The sequence below is a fragment of the Emydura macquarii genome, unplaced genomic scaffold (assembly GCF_026122565.2).
Source record: "Emydura macquarii macquarii isolate MOO-44397 ecotype Brisbane River unplaced genomic scaffold, CSIRO-AGI_Emac_v2 contig_3345, whole genome shotgun sequence".
NCBI classification, from domain to species: domain Eukaryota; kingdom Metazoa; phylum Chordata; order Testudines; family Chelidae; genus Emydura; species Emydura macquarii.
The window spans coordinates 7,818,634-7,830,394 of record NW_027133482.1 but is presented as its reverse complement, the minus strand read 5'-3'; the positions used below and the strand labels follow the sequence as shown (position 1 = coordinate 7,830,394).

At 69.4% G+C, this 11,761-nt stretch overlaps 1 protein-coding gene across 2 annotated transcripts; it reads left to right on the top strand.

Annotated features, from left to right (window-relative positions):
* Positions 1-5,785: 5,785 nt before the first annotated feature.
* On the top strand, positions 5,786-11,545 carry LBX2 (ladybird homeobox 2). 2 transcript variants are annotated; one of them, XM_067533522.1, is made up of 3 exons: positions 5,786-7,192; positions 9,849-10,225; positions 10,649-11,545. In XM_067533522.1, the coding sequence occupies exons 1-3, from the start codon at positions 6,859-6,861 to the stop codon at positions 10,886-10,888; spliced, it is 951 nt and encodes a 316-aa protein (XP_067389623.1). In that variant the 5' UTR covers positions 5,786-6,858; the 3' UTR covers positions 10,889-11,545. The 2 variants fall into 2 exon arrangements, with proteins under 2 accessions (XP_067389623.1, XP_067389624.1); XM_067533523.1 differs by lacking the exon at positions 10,649-11,545 and having other exon boundaries at positions 9,849-10,374.
* Positions 11,546-11,761: the final 216 nt, after the last annotated feature.

The following is an 11,761-nucleotide window of genomic DNA, read 5'->3' as shown; positions in this document are numbered from 1 at the left end:
ACACCAATGAACCTTTCAAATTCACACAGTTCTGGGGAAACCCTGGATGGCCCCAGTGGGTCTGCACGGAATGGCTCCAAGGGAGGGAGCACCACAGGGGCTCGGCCATGGCCAGGTTATTGCTCAGCACAGGAAATGACTCCCAAATGTAGGTGAATGTTGTCAGTTTGGGGCTCCCTTTGGGAAGGGCCTGGCAATGTCATAGCCACGTGCCCCAACAAGAAGCGTCACAATCTCCTGCCCATCCACGGCCCCTCACACCCTGCCTCACACTCAGCTCATGGAGGCTTCCCTGGCCTGGCACAGGCTCCCGGAGCTGCCACAGTGTGACAGGGAGCCAGGCCAGCTGCCCCGGGCTCCATCGGGGCCAGGTCACCCTCCCCTCAGATGGGACACACTTTGAGACGAATGCTGACCTCCCCTGAGGAGAGGCTGGGGGCAGGATCTCCCACTTGTCTTTGCTGGGTGAGTTTCTGCATCTCCTGCCCTGCCCTGCCCTGCCCTGCGTGTGTCAGCCCCCACGGCCAATGCCCAGGGCCGGCGTGAGAGATGGCCCAAGCCTCATGCTATGCGTGGGAATGCAGAGGGGAGCCATCACGGGGGGCTGTGCGTGCCCCCTGCGGGCGGGGAGGGGGGCGTGAGGGGCCTCAGGCTGTCCAGGGCAGACCCGCTGGGAGGGGATGGACGTCCAGGCACAGTGCTCAGTACGTGCCAGCTCCACGCCAGCTGGAATCCAAAGGGAAGCAAACAGCTGCGCTGTCAGTCACCGGCCAGCGCCGCGGTGCAGAGGGGCCTGGAGTGTGCAGCTGGGAGCGCCCTCCTGCCCCACTCAAGGGGTCGCAGCCCCCAGACACGCTCCATGGGGCTGCAGCCTTGGGCACAGAGACGCAGTTGGGGGCCCAGGGCCTGGCAGCGGGGGGCAGAGACGCAGTTGTGGTGCTGCCTTCATCCACTCCAGGTGGGGCAGCTGCTGCACTCCCAGCCCAGCTGCAGCCCCTTTGCTGTGGGAGCATCTTCCTTCCCCAGTGGCGAGGGCAGAGGGGCCACCCTGCAGGCCTGACCCGGCCTCTCCCGTCTCTGCTGCAGCCTGCCCCCGGTCGGGCACTTTCCCCCTCTCTCCCCCAACCCTTCGCTTGCTGTTTCCATTGCTGCCTCCTCAAGCCCTGGCCCCCCCTTACCTCCCACGCCTGGCGCAGGCGGGAGCCAGTGGCTGCCCCGTGCAGGGACGGTTTCTTGCGCCCGGCCCCCTTTCTTCGCAGGCTCGGCTCCCGGCCAGCAGCCCGGGGGCATTGCCAGGGCGGACTTAGCCAGGGAAACCCCAGCCACGGCCAGGGACGGGCCCTGCCAGGCGGCAATGTCCTGGTGCAGGTCTCAGGGCCGGGCCAGCTCAGCTCTGGCCTGCCTCGGCGACGGGCAGGTGTGAGAGACACGGCGCTCTCTTGGCACGTGCTAGTGAAGGCGATCTGTTCTGTGCTGGGTAGGGTTCCACACAGCACTCATCACCCTAGTGTGTTTGGTTGTGATGTATGGTGTGTGTGTGTGTGTGTAAGTGGCATGGTGTGATGTATGGTGTACTCTGTGTGTGTGTGCTTGGGTGTGGTGTGTGTGGCACAGTGAGAGGTGTGTATCTTTGGGTGTCATGTATGTAACATGGTGCGATGTGTGTTTGTTGGGGTGTGACGTGTGTGATATGTGTCTTTTTGGGGTGTGATGTGCACTTGTTGCCTGCTGACACCTACCAGCATCCCCAGCATCCCCGCCCGGGCCCCGCTTCACCCCAGCCCCTTGCATTGGCACCCAGGCCACCCTGACCCATGGCAAACCCTGCAAAGACACCACCCTGCCCCACTCCTGCCCCCTGCACCACCCTACCACACAGGCAACAGCACCCTGGCCCCACTGCCAGGGGCACACAGAGAAATGATGGGGGCAGGGTAGGCTCTGAGACTGGCTGGGCCTGGATCGTGTGTGTGTGTGTGTGTGTGTGTGTGTAAACTGACTCCACCCCTGGTGTGTGTGTATATATGTGTACAGCATGCCCTTCAGGCACTCTGTGTGTGTGTGTACGCCACACACACACCTGGCTCTGTGTGTATAAACCCCCATCACCAGACTGTGTGTGTATGTGTATAACACCCCAGGCTGTGTGTGTGTGTGTGTATAACCCCTCCCGCCCAGGCTGTGTGGGTGTGTAACCACTCCCGCCTAGGCTCTGTGTGTGTGTGTGTGTGTGTGTGTGTAACCACTCTCCGTCCAGGCTCTGTGTGTGTGTGTGTGTGTAACCCCTCCCGCCCAGGCTGTGTGTGTGTGTGTGTATAACCCCTCCCGCCCAGGCTGTGTGGGTGTGTAACCACTCCCGCCTAGGCTGTGTGTGTGTGTGTGTGTGTGTGTGTGTAACCACTCTCCGTCCAGGCTCTGTGTGTGTGTGTGTGTGTAACCCCTCCCGCCCAGGCTGTGTGTGTGTGTGTGTGTGTGTGTGTGTAACCCCTCCTGCCCAGGCTGTGTGTGTGTGTAACCCCTCCCGCCCAGGCTGTGTGTGTGTGTGTGTGTAACCCCTCCCGCTGTGTGTGTGTGTGTAACCCCGCCCGCCCAGGCAGGGGGGGGGTCTCCCCCGGCTGCTCCTGTCTGTCCCGCTCTCCGGCGGGGCCGCAGCTGGGCCCGGCCCCGCTGTCACCATATGGCGCGTCTCCCCCTGCGCGCTGCGGAGGGATCCAGCCGCTTCTAATGTCTCGTGTAAACGGCCCGTCTATCACCGCAATTGAGTCTAACGGCCCCGGGGGGCGGGGGCGGGGCCGCAGCCCGGCTGAGTGACGGCAGCTTTTAACCCCTTCACCGCCGTGGGCCCCGGGCCGGGGCTGGCTCCGCTACCCCTGTCCCCGCTGACGGGGGGCCCCGCGGGGAGTCGATCAGCGCCACCGGCCCGGGGCAGCAGCCGCCGCCTCGCGCGGTCTCGGGTCCCGGGGCGGGGGCAGTTCTTCCAGGCGGGCCCCGGCCTGGCCCCGATCCATCAGCTGCCCGGGGCCGGGTACCAGCCGCAACCCCACGTGTGTGTCTGCGCCCCTCGGGGGCTCCCCGGGCAGCGCCAGCCCTCTGTGCCCTTGTCCGTCCCTGCGTCTGTCTGTCTGTCCGGCCGGGCCCGGTGCTCCTCCCTTGGCTCCCTCGGGCGGGGGTTTCCCGGCCCTGCCGGGCGCTGCGGGGGGGGCGTGGCGTGTAAATGAAAAGTGTCCCCCGCCCCCGGGGTCCCGGCCCGACAGACCGGCCCCGCCCCGCCGCCCCGGTCCGAGGAGCCCCCCGGGGCCTGGGCGCTGCCCCTTGTCCGAGTGTCCGCGCCTCGGCTAGAGCCGCTGCGGAGCGAGCGGGGCCGGGCTCCAGGACAGACCCGCCCGGGGATCGCACCGGTACCGGCACCGACACCGACACCGACAGCTGTGGCAGCGGGCCCGGCCCGTAGGCCAATAGCGCCGCCAGCGGTACCGGGCTCGGGAGACCTTGCCCCGCTGGGCGGCCTCGGCTCGGCTCCGCAGGGCGGCGCTTCGCTGACAGCCACCGACTCCCGGGACAGGCGGACACGGCCCCGGGCCTGCCGCTGCCACCCCGACCCCATCGCCCGGGGCAGCCGCCGCCGCCGCCCCCCCAGCCCCGGGCTGCCCCGCTGCGTCCAGACTGGAGACCCCTCCACGGACTGGCAGAACTGAACCGAGAGAAAACGGGGGGAGGGGGGAACCGAGAGAAAACGGGGGGAGGGGGAAGGGGGGGAACCGAGAGAAAACGGGGGGAGGGGGGGTTCCGGCTGCGGCTTCGCCTTTATCTCTCCAGGCCCGGGCTGGGCTGAGAACAGCCGCGTCCGAGGGGGGGTGCGGGGACGGATGGACAGATAGATAGATCGGTTTGTATTGGGGTACGCGGTGTATAATGTGTGTGTGTTTCTGTGTGTGCGTAGAAAGGAATCCCAGTGTGTATCTACACACACACCCCATCATTCATATCTGCTTGTAGCTGTGTCCCTAATTTGCGCGCCTGCGCGCGTGTGTATCTGTGTGTGTACGTGTGTCTGTGTGTATCTCTTTGTGTATCTGTGTGTTTATCTGTATCTCTGTGTGTGTGTATCTTTCTGTGTGTGTCTCTGTATCTGTGTGTGTATCTCTCTGTGTATCTGTGTGTGTATCTGTATCTCTGTGTGTGTGTGTATCTCTCTGTGTATCTCTGTGTATCTGTGTGTGTGTGTCTCTGTGTGTCTCTGTGTATCTGTGTGTGTGTGTCTCTGTGTGTGTATCTCTCTGTGTGTCTCTGTGTATCTGTGTGTGTGTCTCTGTGTGTGTGTGTGTATCTGTGTGTGTGGTGGCTATGCGCAGAGCCGAGTGGAGACCCAGCGGCGCTCGCTGTCTGTGCCGGTCCGTGTGACATCGGTGCCCGGCAGACCGTGAGCAGCCAGCAGTGTCTGAGCTCCGGCTCTGCGCACGGAGAAGCAGGCGGGGCCGGTGGCGGAGACACACACACACACACACACACACACGCACATACACACAAAGATACACACACACACTCACAGAGACACGTTCCCACACGTTCCTGTGTGTGGACGGAGACTGCACAGACAGTAACACGCGGACGGGGCGGGGGCCGCCTCCCCGTGTAACTCGGAACCGAGAGCACCGCAGCTGGGTGCGACCTGCCCCGCCTGGGGTGGCCAGGCCGGGCCGGGCCGGGCGGGGCTCGGCGCATCTCTCCCTGTGCGCCGGAGGGGACCGGGAAGGGGGCTCACCTGCTGCGGCCTCTCCGCTGCTCGCCGCTCCGTGTGTGTCCCGGCCTGCCAGACAGCCCGGCCGCGGGTCCCCGGCTGCCGGCCCAGCTGGCGCAGCGCAGGGGGGTTTACAAGTGCGCCGGATCATAAAGCTATTTGTAAGAGGGTTTACAGCCGGGCCGCGCAGTGAAACCCAAAACCAGCGCAGAGCCCCGGGCCCGGCGCCCTAATCACAGCCAGACGCGGCGGCCGGGCCCTGCGCTTTTATGGGGCATTTAGAGAAGGGAGCCAATAAATTTCTGGGACGGCAGAAGCCCCGCGGGGGGGACGGGGAAGCTGGGGTGAAGGGCCGCAGGGGGGAGCCGGGCACCCGGCGGGGGCGGGGGCGGGGAGCGGGGCCAGACGCGCAGCACATGGCCCGGGCCCGCCGGCCGCAGGGAACTTTGAAAAGCTCTTTGCACTCGTCAGGAAAAGCCTTTTATCGCTCGCCTTTTATATGGCTCTGGCCGGGTCTGCCTTCCATTAGCGAGGGCTGGAGAGGCCGGGGCGCCGGGGGAGGCCGGGCCCGGAGCCGCGGCTCCCACCCGGGGCTGGCAGGGGCGAGCGCGGCCGGCTCGGTCGCTAACGGGGGCATCGCTTCCCCGCCCCCCCCCCCGCGCAGCAGCCGCGGGCAGCTACAGCCCCAGACACGCAGCAGCCAGAACCTGCCCCGCCCCGCCCCGGCGCTGACCAGCCCCTGCCCCTGCCCCTGCCCCTGCCCATCCGGGAGCCGCGGCGAGCGGCGCTGCGAGCCCGGGCCGGGGCCGGGGCCGAGCCAGAGGCAGGGCTGGGAGGGGCCCGAAGGCCCGGCCCCAGCAGCCTCCGACAATGCCCGCAAGGCTGGGCCGCAGAAGTCGCAGCCGGCTGAGGCGGGGGACGTCCCGCGACAGACGGCCCCGACCCCGGGCAGGGCGCTGCAGCCGGCCCGGCTCGTAGGTGGCGGCCCGAAAACAGCCGCGGCCGCCAGCCAGCCCCGGCCCGAATCCCCCCGCTGGCTCCGCTCAGCCGGCCCGGCCTGGTCCTGCTCACCCCGGGCATCCTACCGGGAGCGCCGCGCTGGGCCCCGGGTCAGCGACGGTCGCACCGCCCCGAGGCGAACCGCAGCGGGCCTGCGGACCCGGGGGCGCTCAGAACCGGGGCGCGTGTGGAACGGCTGCCCGAGGAGCTCCGGGGGGCCCAGCGCAGCTCGGCTCCAGGCGCGCAGACAGCCCCGGAGCCCGGCGCGGGCGATCAGGTGCTGCACGTGTGCGGAGCCCGGCCCGGAGCGAAGCGGGTCCCCGGGACACCGAGGCTCCGGGCCCGGAAAACGAGGCCGCCTTTGGGCACCTCCTGGGGCTGGCTGGGCCTGGCGCAGACCGAGCCGGCGAGGCCGCGACGCGGCTCCCGGAGCCCTGTGATTTATCGCCCGCCGAGCCCAGCCCAGCCCAGCCCAGCCCCAGCCCGCGCCGGCAGCTCATTCCACCACTCGGGAGGTCGCCCTGCTCCTGGGGCAGCCCGGGCCAAGAGGCCGCGCGTCCCGCCTCCCAGCGAACCGGGCCGCGTGCGTGCAGCGCGAAGGGCTCCTCGGAGCGCCCCGCCGCGCCGCGCCGCGCCGGACCCGCTCCTCGGGGACCCCCTCTCTAAGGAGGCCGCGGAAGAGGGGCCCCCTCCCACTCCCTCCTCCCGCCTCCGGCTCCCAAACTTCGCTAACACTCCGGCGGAGGCTCCTCCTACCCCGGTGCCCAATTAATGACTCCGGCCGGGTCCCTTTAAGGCTCGAGCACCGGGGCAGCCAGGGGGGAGCTTTGGCTCGATTGGAAGTCTCCGAACCAGCCGTGACTCGTCCGCGGGGCGCCGGGAGCCCCAGCGAGGGGAGCCGGGCGCGCCTGGCTCCTAGGCCCCTGCCGGGGGCTGCTGCGGCGCGGTCGGAGTCTTGGCAGCGGCGCAGCACCTTCTTCATGCGCCGGCTGGGCGCCCGGGAGCGCAGTCTCCGAGGGGCATCCGTCACCATGGCGTGGGGGGGTTGCTGAGCCCCTGCCCAGCTCAGGACGCGGAGCCAGAAGCTCGGGGGCGGGCGGGGGCGCCCCCCTGGTGGGGCAATGACCTCCGCGAAGGACGGGAAGGTGGCGGGGCCCCTCCTGCACCCCGGCGGCGAGGAGAGGCGCAGGAGCCCGCTGGACCAGCTGCCGCCCCCGGCCAACTCCAACAAGCCGCTGACCCCCTTCAGCATCGCGGACATCCTGAGCAAGCCCTCGGCGCGGAAAGGCCCCTGCGGCCCCTGCGCCCCTTCGCCCGGACTGCTGGACAAGGTGGCCGGCTCCGGGGCGGCCCGGAACGGCGTGCCCGCCCCGTCCTCCCCGCTCTGCGCCCTGGAGGAACTGGCCAGCAAAACTTTCCGAGGGCTGGAGGTGAACGTGCTGCAGGCTGCGGAAGGTACCTGGGGCGCTGGCCGGGGCGGGGTGGCCGTGCGCGGGTGCCCGGCAAAGCATGCCCAGCGCCAGGGCAGCCCCTCGGGGGGCCGCCGGGCCCTTCCCTGCCCGCTCCCCAGTGGCAAAACGCCGGGAGCCGGGCTGTGAGCGGCCCGGCACGTCCTGGGTCCCCAGGCGGGGAGTGTCGCTGTGATCCTGCCGGCCCCGGGAGAGGGGAAGGGGTCGGCCGAGCTCTCTCCGGGACCTGGCGGCCCTGGAACTTCGCCCGCCCCGGGGCTCGGGACTGGAGCGAGCGAAATCGCCCAGGGCAGGGAAGTTACGACAGCCGCCGGGCTCGGCGAGTGCGAAACCGGGCCGGGCTGGCGCTGGGGTGGGAGAAGGGAGAGCGCAGGGCGGCCGAGCCCCGGAGAGCCCGCACCCAGAGCGGCGGGGCAGGGAAACGGAGCAAGGAGCGAGAGAAACTCCCACCCGGAGCCGGGCACAGTCCCTGGGCCGGGGCCTGTGCGCTGGGAGCGGCGAAAAGAGGCTCCGTTTTCTTGTGTGCTGGGCCCGATCCCTGTCTATACGGGAGACGCGTTTCTCCCTGTCTCGGGCAGACAGACAGGCGGGGACGGACTGACCGCAGCGGTGTCCGCACAGCTACGCAGCGGCGGCCTGTGTGTCTGTGTTGGCGCACACGGGAGCTCGCGGCGTTCCCCGTTTCGATGCCTGTCGCCCGGTTACAATTTTGGGGCCGTTCGAGACGTAGCGCCCGGGCCGTGGGGATCGCGTTTGGCTGCACGGCCCGGGCGAGACACGAACTAGTTACACCCAGGCATTGTCTGAACCCGGCGGGCTGGGTGTGAAACGCACCGGCTAAACACGGGCTCGGAGCCCCGCGCGTTGTCCGACCTTTCCCCGTGTCTGAGACACGTTCACAGTTATCCCGACCCGCGTGTCCGTGTCCCGGGCCGGACAGACACAGAAATGCGCTTCCCGCTACAACGCGACCCGGGTGCCGCGGACCGCGGGCGTGGGACAGACACGGGCTACGCTCCGCACATTCTAGTCTGGTTTGGACTTTCTACCGGCCCCACGGACAATCCCGTAAACGTGTAATTCGGTGCGAACAGCCGCGGGTGCTCGGGCTGTAAAATTCACTCGCTCTCGCCGCGGAATGCATGTCACGGACTCCCTTCCGCGGGCGATGCGGAGCGAACACGGACACACACCGAATTGCCCGTTCTTCGTTTGCAATTTACACGCGGGTGGCTGCATATTCACTGCATCGAAATCGACTCGTTTATTGCCATAAATGTCGGCCCGTCTGTCCGCCCGTTAGAAAGTTCAAAAATGGACCAGAATCTGCCCCCGAGCCGCAGCGGAGACAATCCACTTCCCGCACGCCCGCCGCCGTCCCTGCCTCTCCCCGGGCGGCTGTCTCACACACACCGGCCGCGCAGCGCGGGGAGAAGCACCCACAAAACGCAGCAAATAACCAGAGCGTCGATTGATCCGCAACACGGGCCAGCCGCGACTCGCTCGGGCCCGGGGTCGTTGGAGGTTTATCCGCGCCGCGGGCCGGCCGGTGTCTGTGAGTTTCTCGCACACGAATAATAATTTATAACCCGGTAAAAATCCCTGACAACGGCCCGGGTGTTTTACCCGGGCCAGGCAGCGGTGCGCGGGTGTTTTGGGTGTTTTCTTAGGGCGTGTGAGTACCCGGTGACATTGTGAAACCGCCCGGCCCGAGCTGTAAAAACACGAATACCGCTTCGCTTTGCGGTGTGTACATTCACACACACACACACACACACACACACACACACACGGCCCTGTTCTCTGCAGGGTCACTCTCTGTCTCGCCGTGTTGCGGGTTTGCTCGGGTGACACTAACACAGTTGCGCGGGGAAGGGCATTTCCGAGCCGCGAAGCCGCCCGTCGCCGGGTGTGTTTGTGTCTCTTTAGCCTGCGGCTCGGGCCCCTGCCTTCGCTGAGCTGGTTCCCCGCTGTCGGGGTCAGGCGCGGCGGGCCCGGCCTCGCAGCCCCAGGAACCAGCAGCTCCGCAGGCCGCAGCCCTGTCGGAGCCAGACCCTTCGCGGCGCCGAACCGCGCCGGTTCCGGGGAGCCCGGCCCGGCCTCTGACCTCGGGCGCGGGCCTCTGCATTCACCACAGCTTGCAGCGAACCGCGCCTTCCCTGGGGCGGCGGGGAGCCGGGTCACGGCGGGACCGCGCGGCCAGAGCCCCGGCCCAGGCCGGGCCTGCCTCCCCCTGGGCCGCTGCCCGCGGCGGGCGCTGGAATCCTCTCCCCGGACCGGCCCCGCTTGGCGCTGCCGGGGGAGAAGGGCCGAAGCGCCGCGGTGCCCGGCCAAGGGGCCGAGGGATGCGGCGGGCCCTGCCCCGGGGTGCCCTGTCCGGCCACTCGCCCGCTTCTCAGCTGCCCTCGCCCCCGGTACCGGGTCCCCTCTCCCCGCCCCCGAGCCGCACTAACCCGGGCCAGGGCAGCGTGCGTGGGACTCGCTGGCGGCGAGAGACCTGCGGGGAATCTGCCCCGCGGGGAGGAGCCCCTCGCCCACCCCGGCCCCGCAGGCGAGGTGCCGCCGCTCAGGGGGTGCCGAGGAAACGAGACCGACCCGCCCTCCGCCCCGCCGCCCTGACCGCCCTCCCGTTCCCCCCGCAGGTCGCGACCCGCTGGGCGCTTTCGGGCACCGGCCGGCCTCGAAGAAGCGGCGGAAATCGCGCACGGCCTTCACCAACCACCAGATCTACGAGCTGGAGAAGCGCTTCCTCTACCAGAAGTACCTGTCCCCGGCCGACCGCGACCAACTGGCGCAGCAGCTGGGCCTGAGCAACGCGCAGGTCATCACCTGGTTCCAGAACCGCCGCGCCAAGCTGAAGCGCGACCTGGAGGAGATGAAGGCCGACGTGGAGTCGCTCAAGAAGCTGCCCCCGGCCGCCCTGGAGAAGCTGGCCAGCTTGCCCGAGCTGGGCGAGCCCCGCCAGGCCTCCCCCGGCGGGCTCCCCGCCACGGACCCCGGCTCCGAGGAGGAGATCGAGGTGGACGACTAGGGGCGGCGGGGCCGAGCCCCCGGGGCCCGCGGCAGGGACCCTCCCAGCCGCCCCCGGCAGCCGGCTTGGGGAGAGGCGCCCCCCGGGACCCTCCTGCCTCTGCCCGTCGGAACTGAGCGCCTGGGACTTACCGAACACACCTCAGCTGGGGGCGGGAGGCCCGGCCTGCCCCCCCCCCCCCCCCCCAGGCGTGGGGCGCCCTTTCCCCATCCCTCCTCCCCACCCCCGGCGGGCGCGGGGAACCCTTCCCCCACCTTCCTCCTCATCCTGCCCACCGCACCCCGCTGACCTCCCCCACCCCGCTGACCCCCGCTGCCCTCCCCCACCCCCACCCGTGCTGCCCTGCCCCCCTCCAGTCGCTCGCTGGGGGGAATCGGTGCAATTTCATTGTTTTTTAATTTTATTTTCTAGCGTCGTCTGGTCCCGTCGGGTGTGTCCGTGTCCCCGACTGCTCCCTGCCGCGGGCGGGGGGAGCCCTGGCCTGGCCTGGGGAGCCGCTCGCTGAGAACGGAACCGGGGCTCCTGGAGTCGCCGAGAGGAAGGTCGGGGCGCGCCCCCGCCGTTCCGCGTCCTGCTCCTCCCCTCCCGCGGAGGGCGGCTCGGCCTCGGCCCCGGCCCCGGCCCCTTCTCCTGTGTGTATATTTGGAATAAAAGGAGACGCCGCAGTACGCGGAGCCGGGTGCGGGAGTTATTGCGGCCGAGCCGGGCCGGGCCGCAGCTTCAAACCGAGAAACCAGCCGGGCCGGCCTGGGGCACCGATCCTGTCCCCGCCTCTGGGCACGTGCAGGGGCAGCCTGTGGGCCGGGCCGGGCCGGGCAGTCGGTGCTGACCGGCGCGACTCCCCCCTGGGCTCAGCTTTCCCCGGCAGCCACAGCAGCCCGCGCCCGGCCGGGCCGGTCCGCGCCGCCTGCGATTCAATTAGGAGCCGGGCTGCCATATGGCCGCTGCATCGCGCCCGCCCGTGATTGATTGGGGGGCAGCCGCCTCCCCCCGCCGGCATCTGCGGCCCGGCCCTCGCGGGGGGCGAGCAGCGATGGATCAGCCGGGTCCCGAACAGCCCGCGCGGCCCAGGGGGCCGGTACAGCCCGGCCCGCCCCCGCCCGACTCCGGCCGCGGCCCATTTGTAACACTTCGCAGATCAAGCGCCGGCTGTTTACACGGGGGGGGGGGGGGTTACACTTGGCGCGACCGCAGCCGGGGGGAAGTCAAGGGCCTTTGTTCGCCCCCGCGCGGCCGGCAGGGGCACCGGGCGGGCCTCGGCACAGCTTCGGGGGCCCCCAGGGGGAGGGTCAGAGCGCCCTGGGCAGCCCCCCCCCCCCCCCCCCCCCCCCCCCCCCAGATCAGAGCGCCCTGAGCCGGGCCCCTGTCCCTCCCCCCGAGATCAGAGCGCCCTGGGCCGGCCCCCCAGCAGAGCAGAGCGCCCTGAGCCGGGCCCCTGTCCCCCCCCCGCAGAGCAGAGCGCCCTGGGCCGGCCCCCTGTGTCACTTGATGGCCCCTGTCCCGTGGAGCGAGGAGGATCCCCGC

What these genes read in the sequence shown, in the direction of transcription:
- LBX2 (XM_067533522.1), top strand. Translation starts at nt 6,859, where the DNA reads ATGACCTCCGCGAAGGACGGGAAGGTGGCGGGGCCCCTCCTGCACCCC. An exon ending in CGTGCTGCAGGCTGCGGAAG is followed by an intron (nt 7,193 to 9,848) that starts GTACCTGGGGCG and finishes TTCCCCCCGCAG; the next exon opens with GTCGCGACCCGCTGGGCGCT. An exon ending in GCTCCGAGGAGGAGATCGAG is followed by an intron (nt 10,226 to 10,648) that starts GTGGACGACTAG and finishes TTTATTTTCTAG; the next exon opens with CGTCGTCTGGTCCCGTCGGG.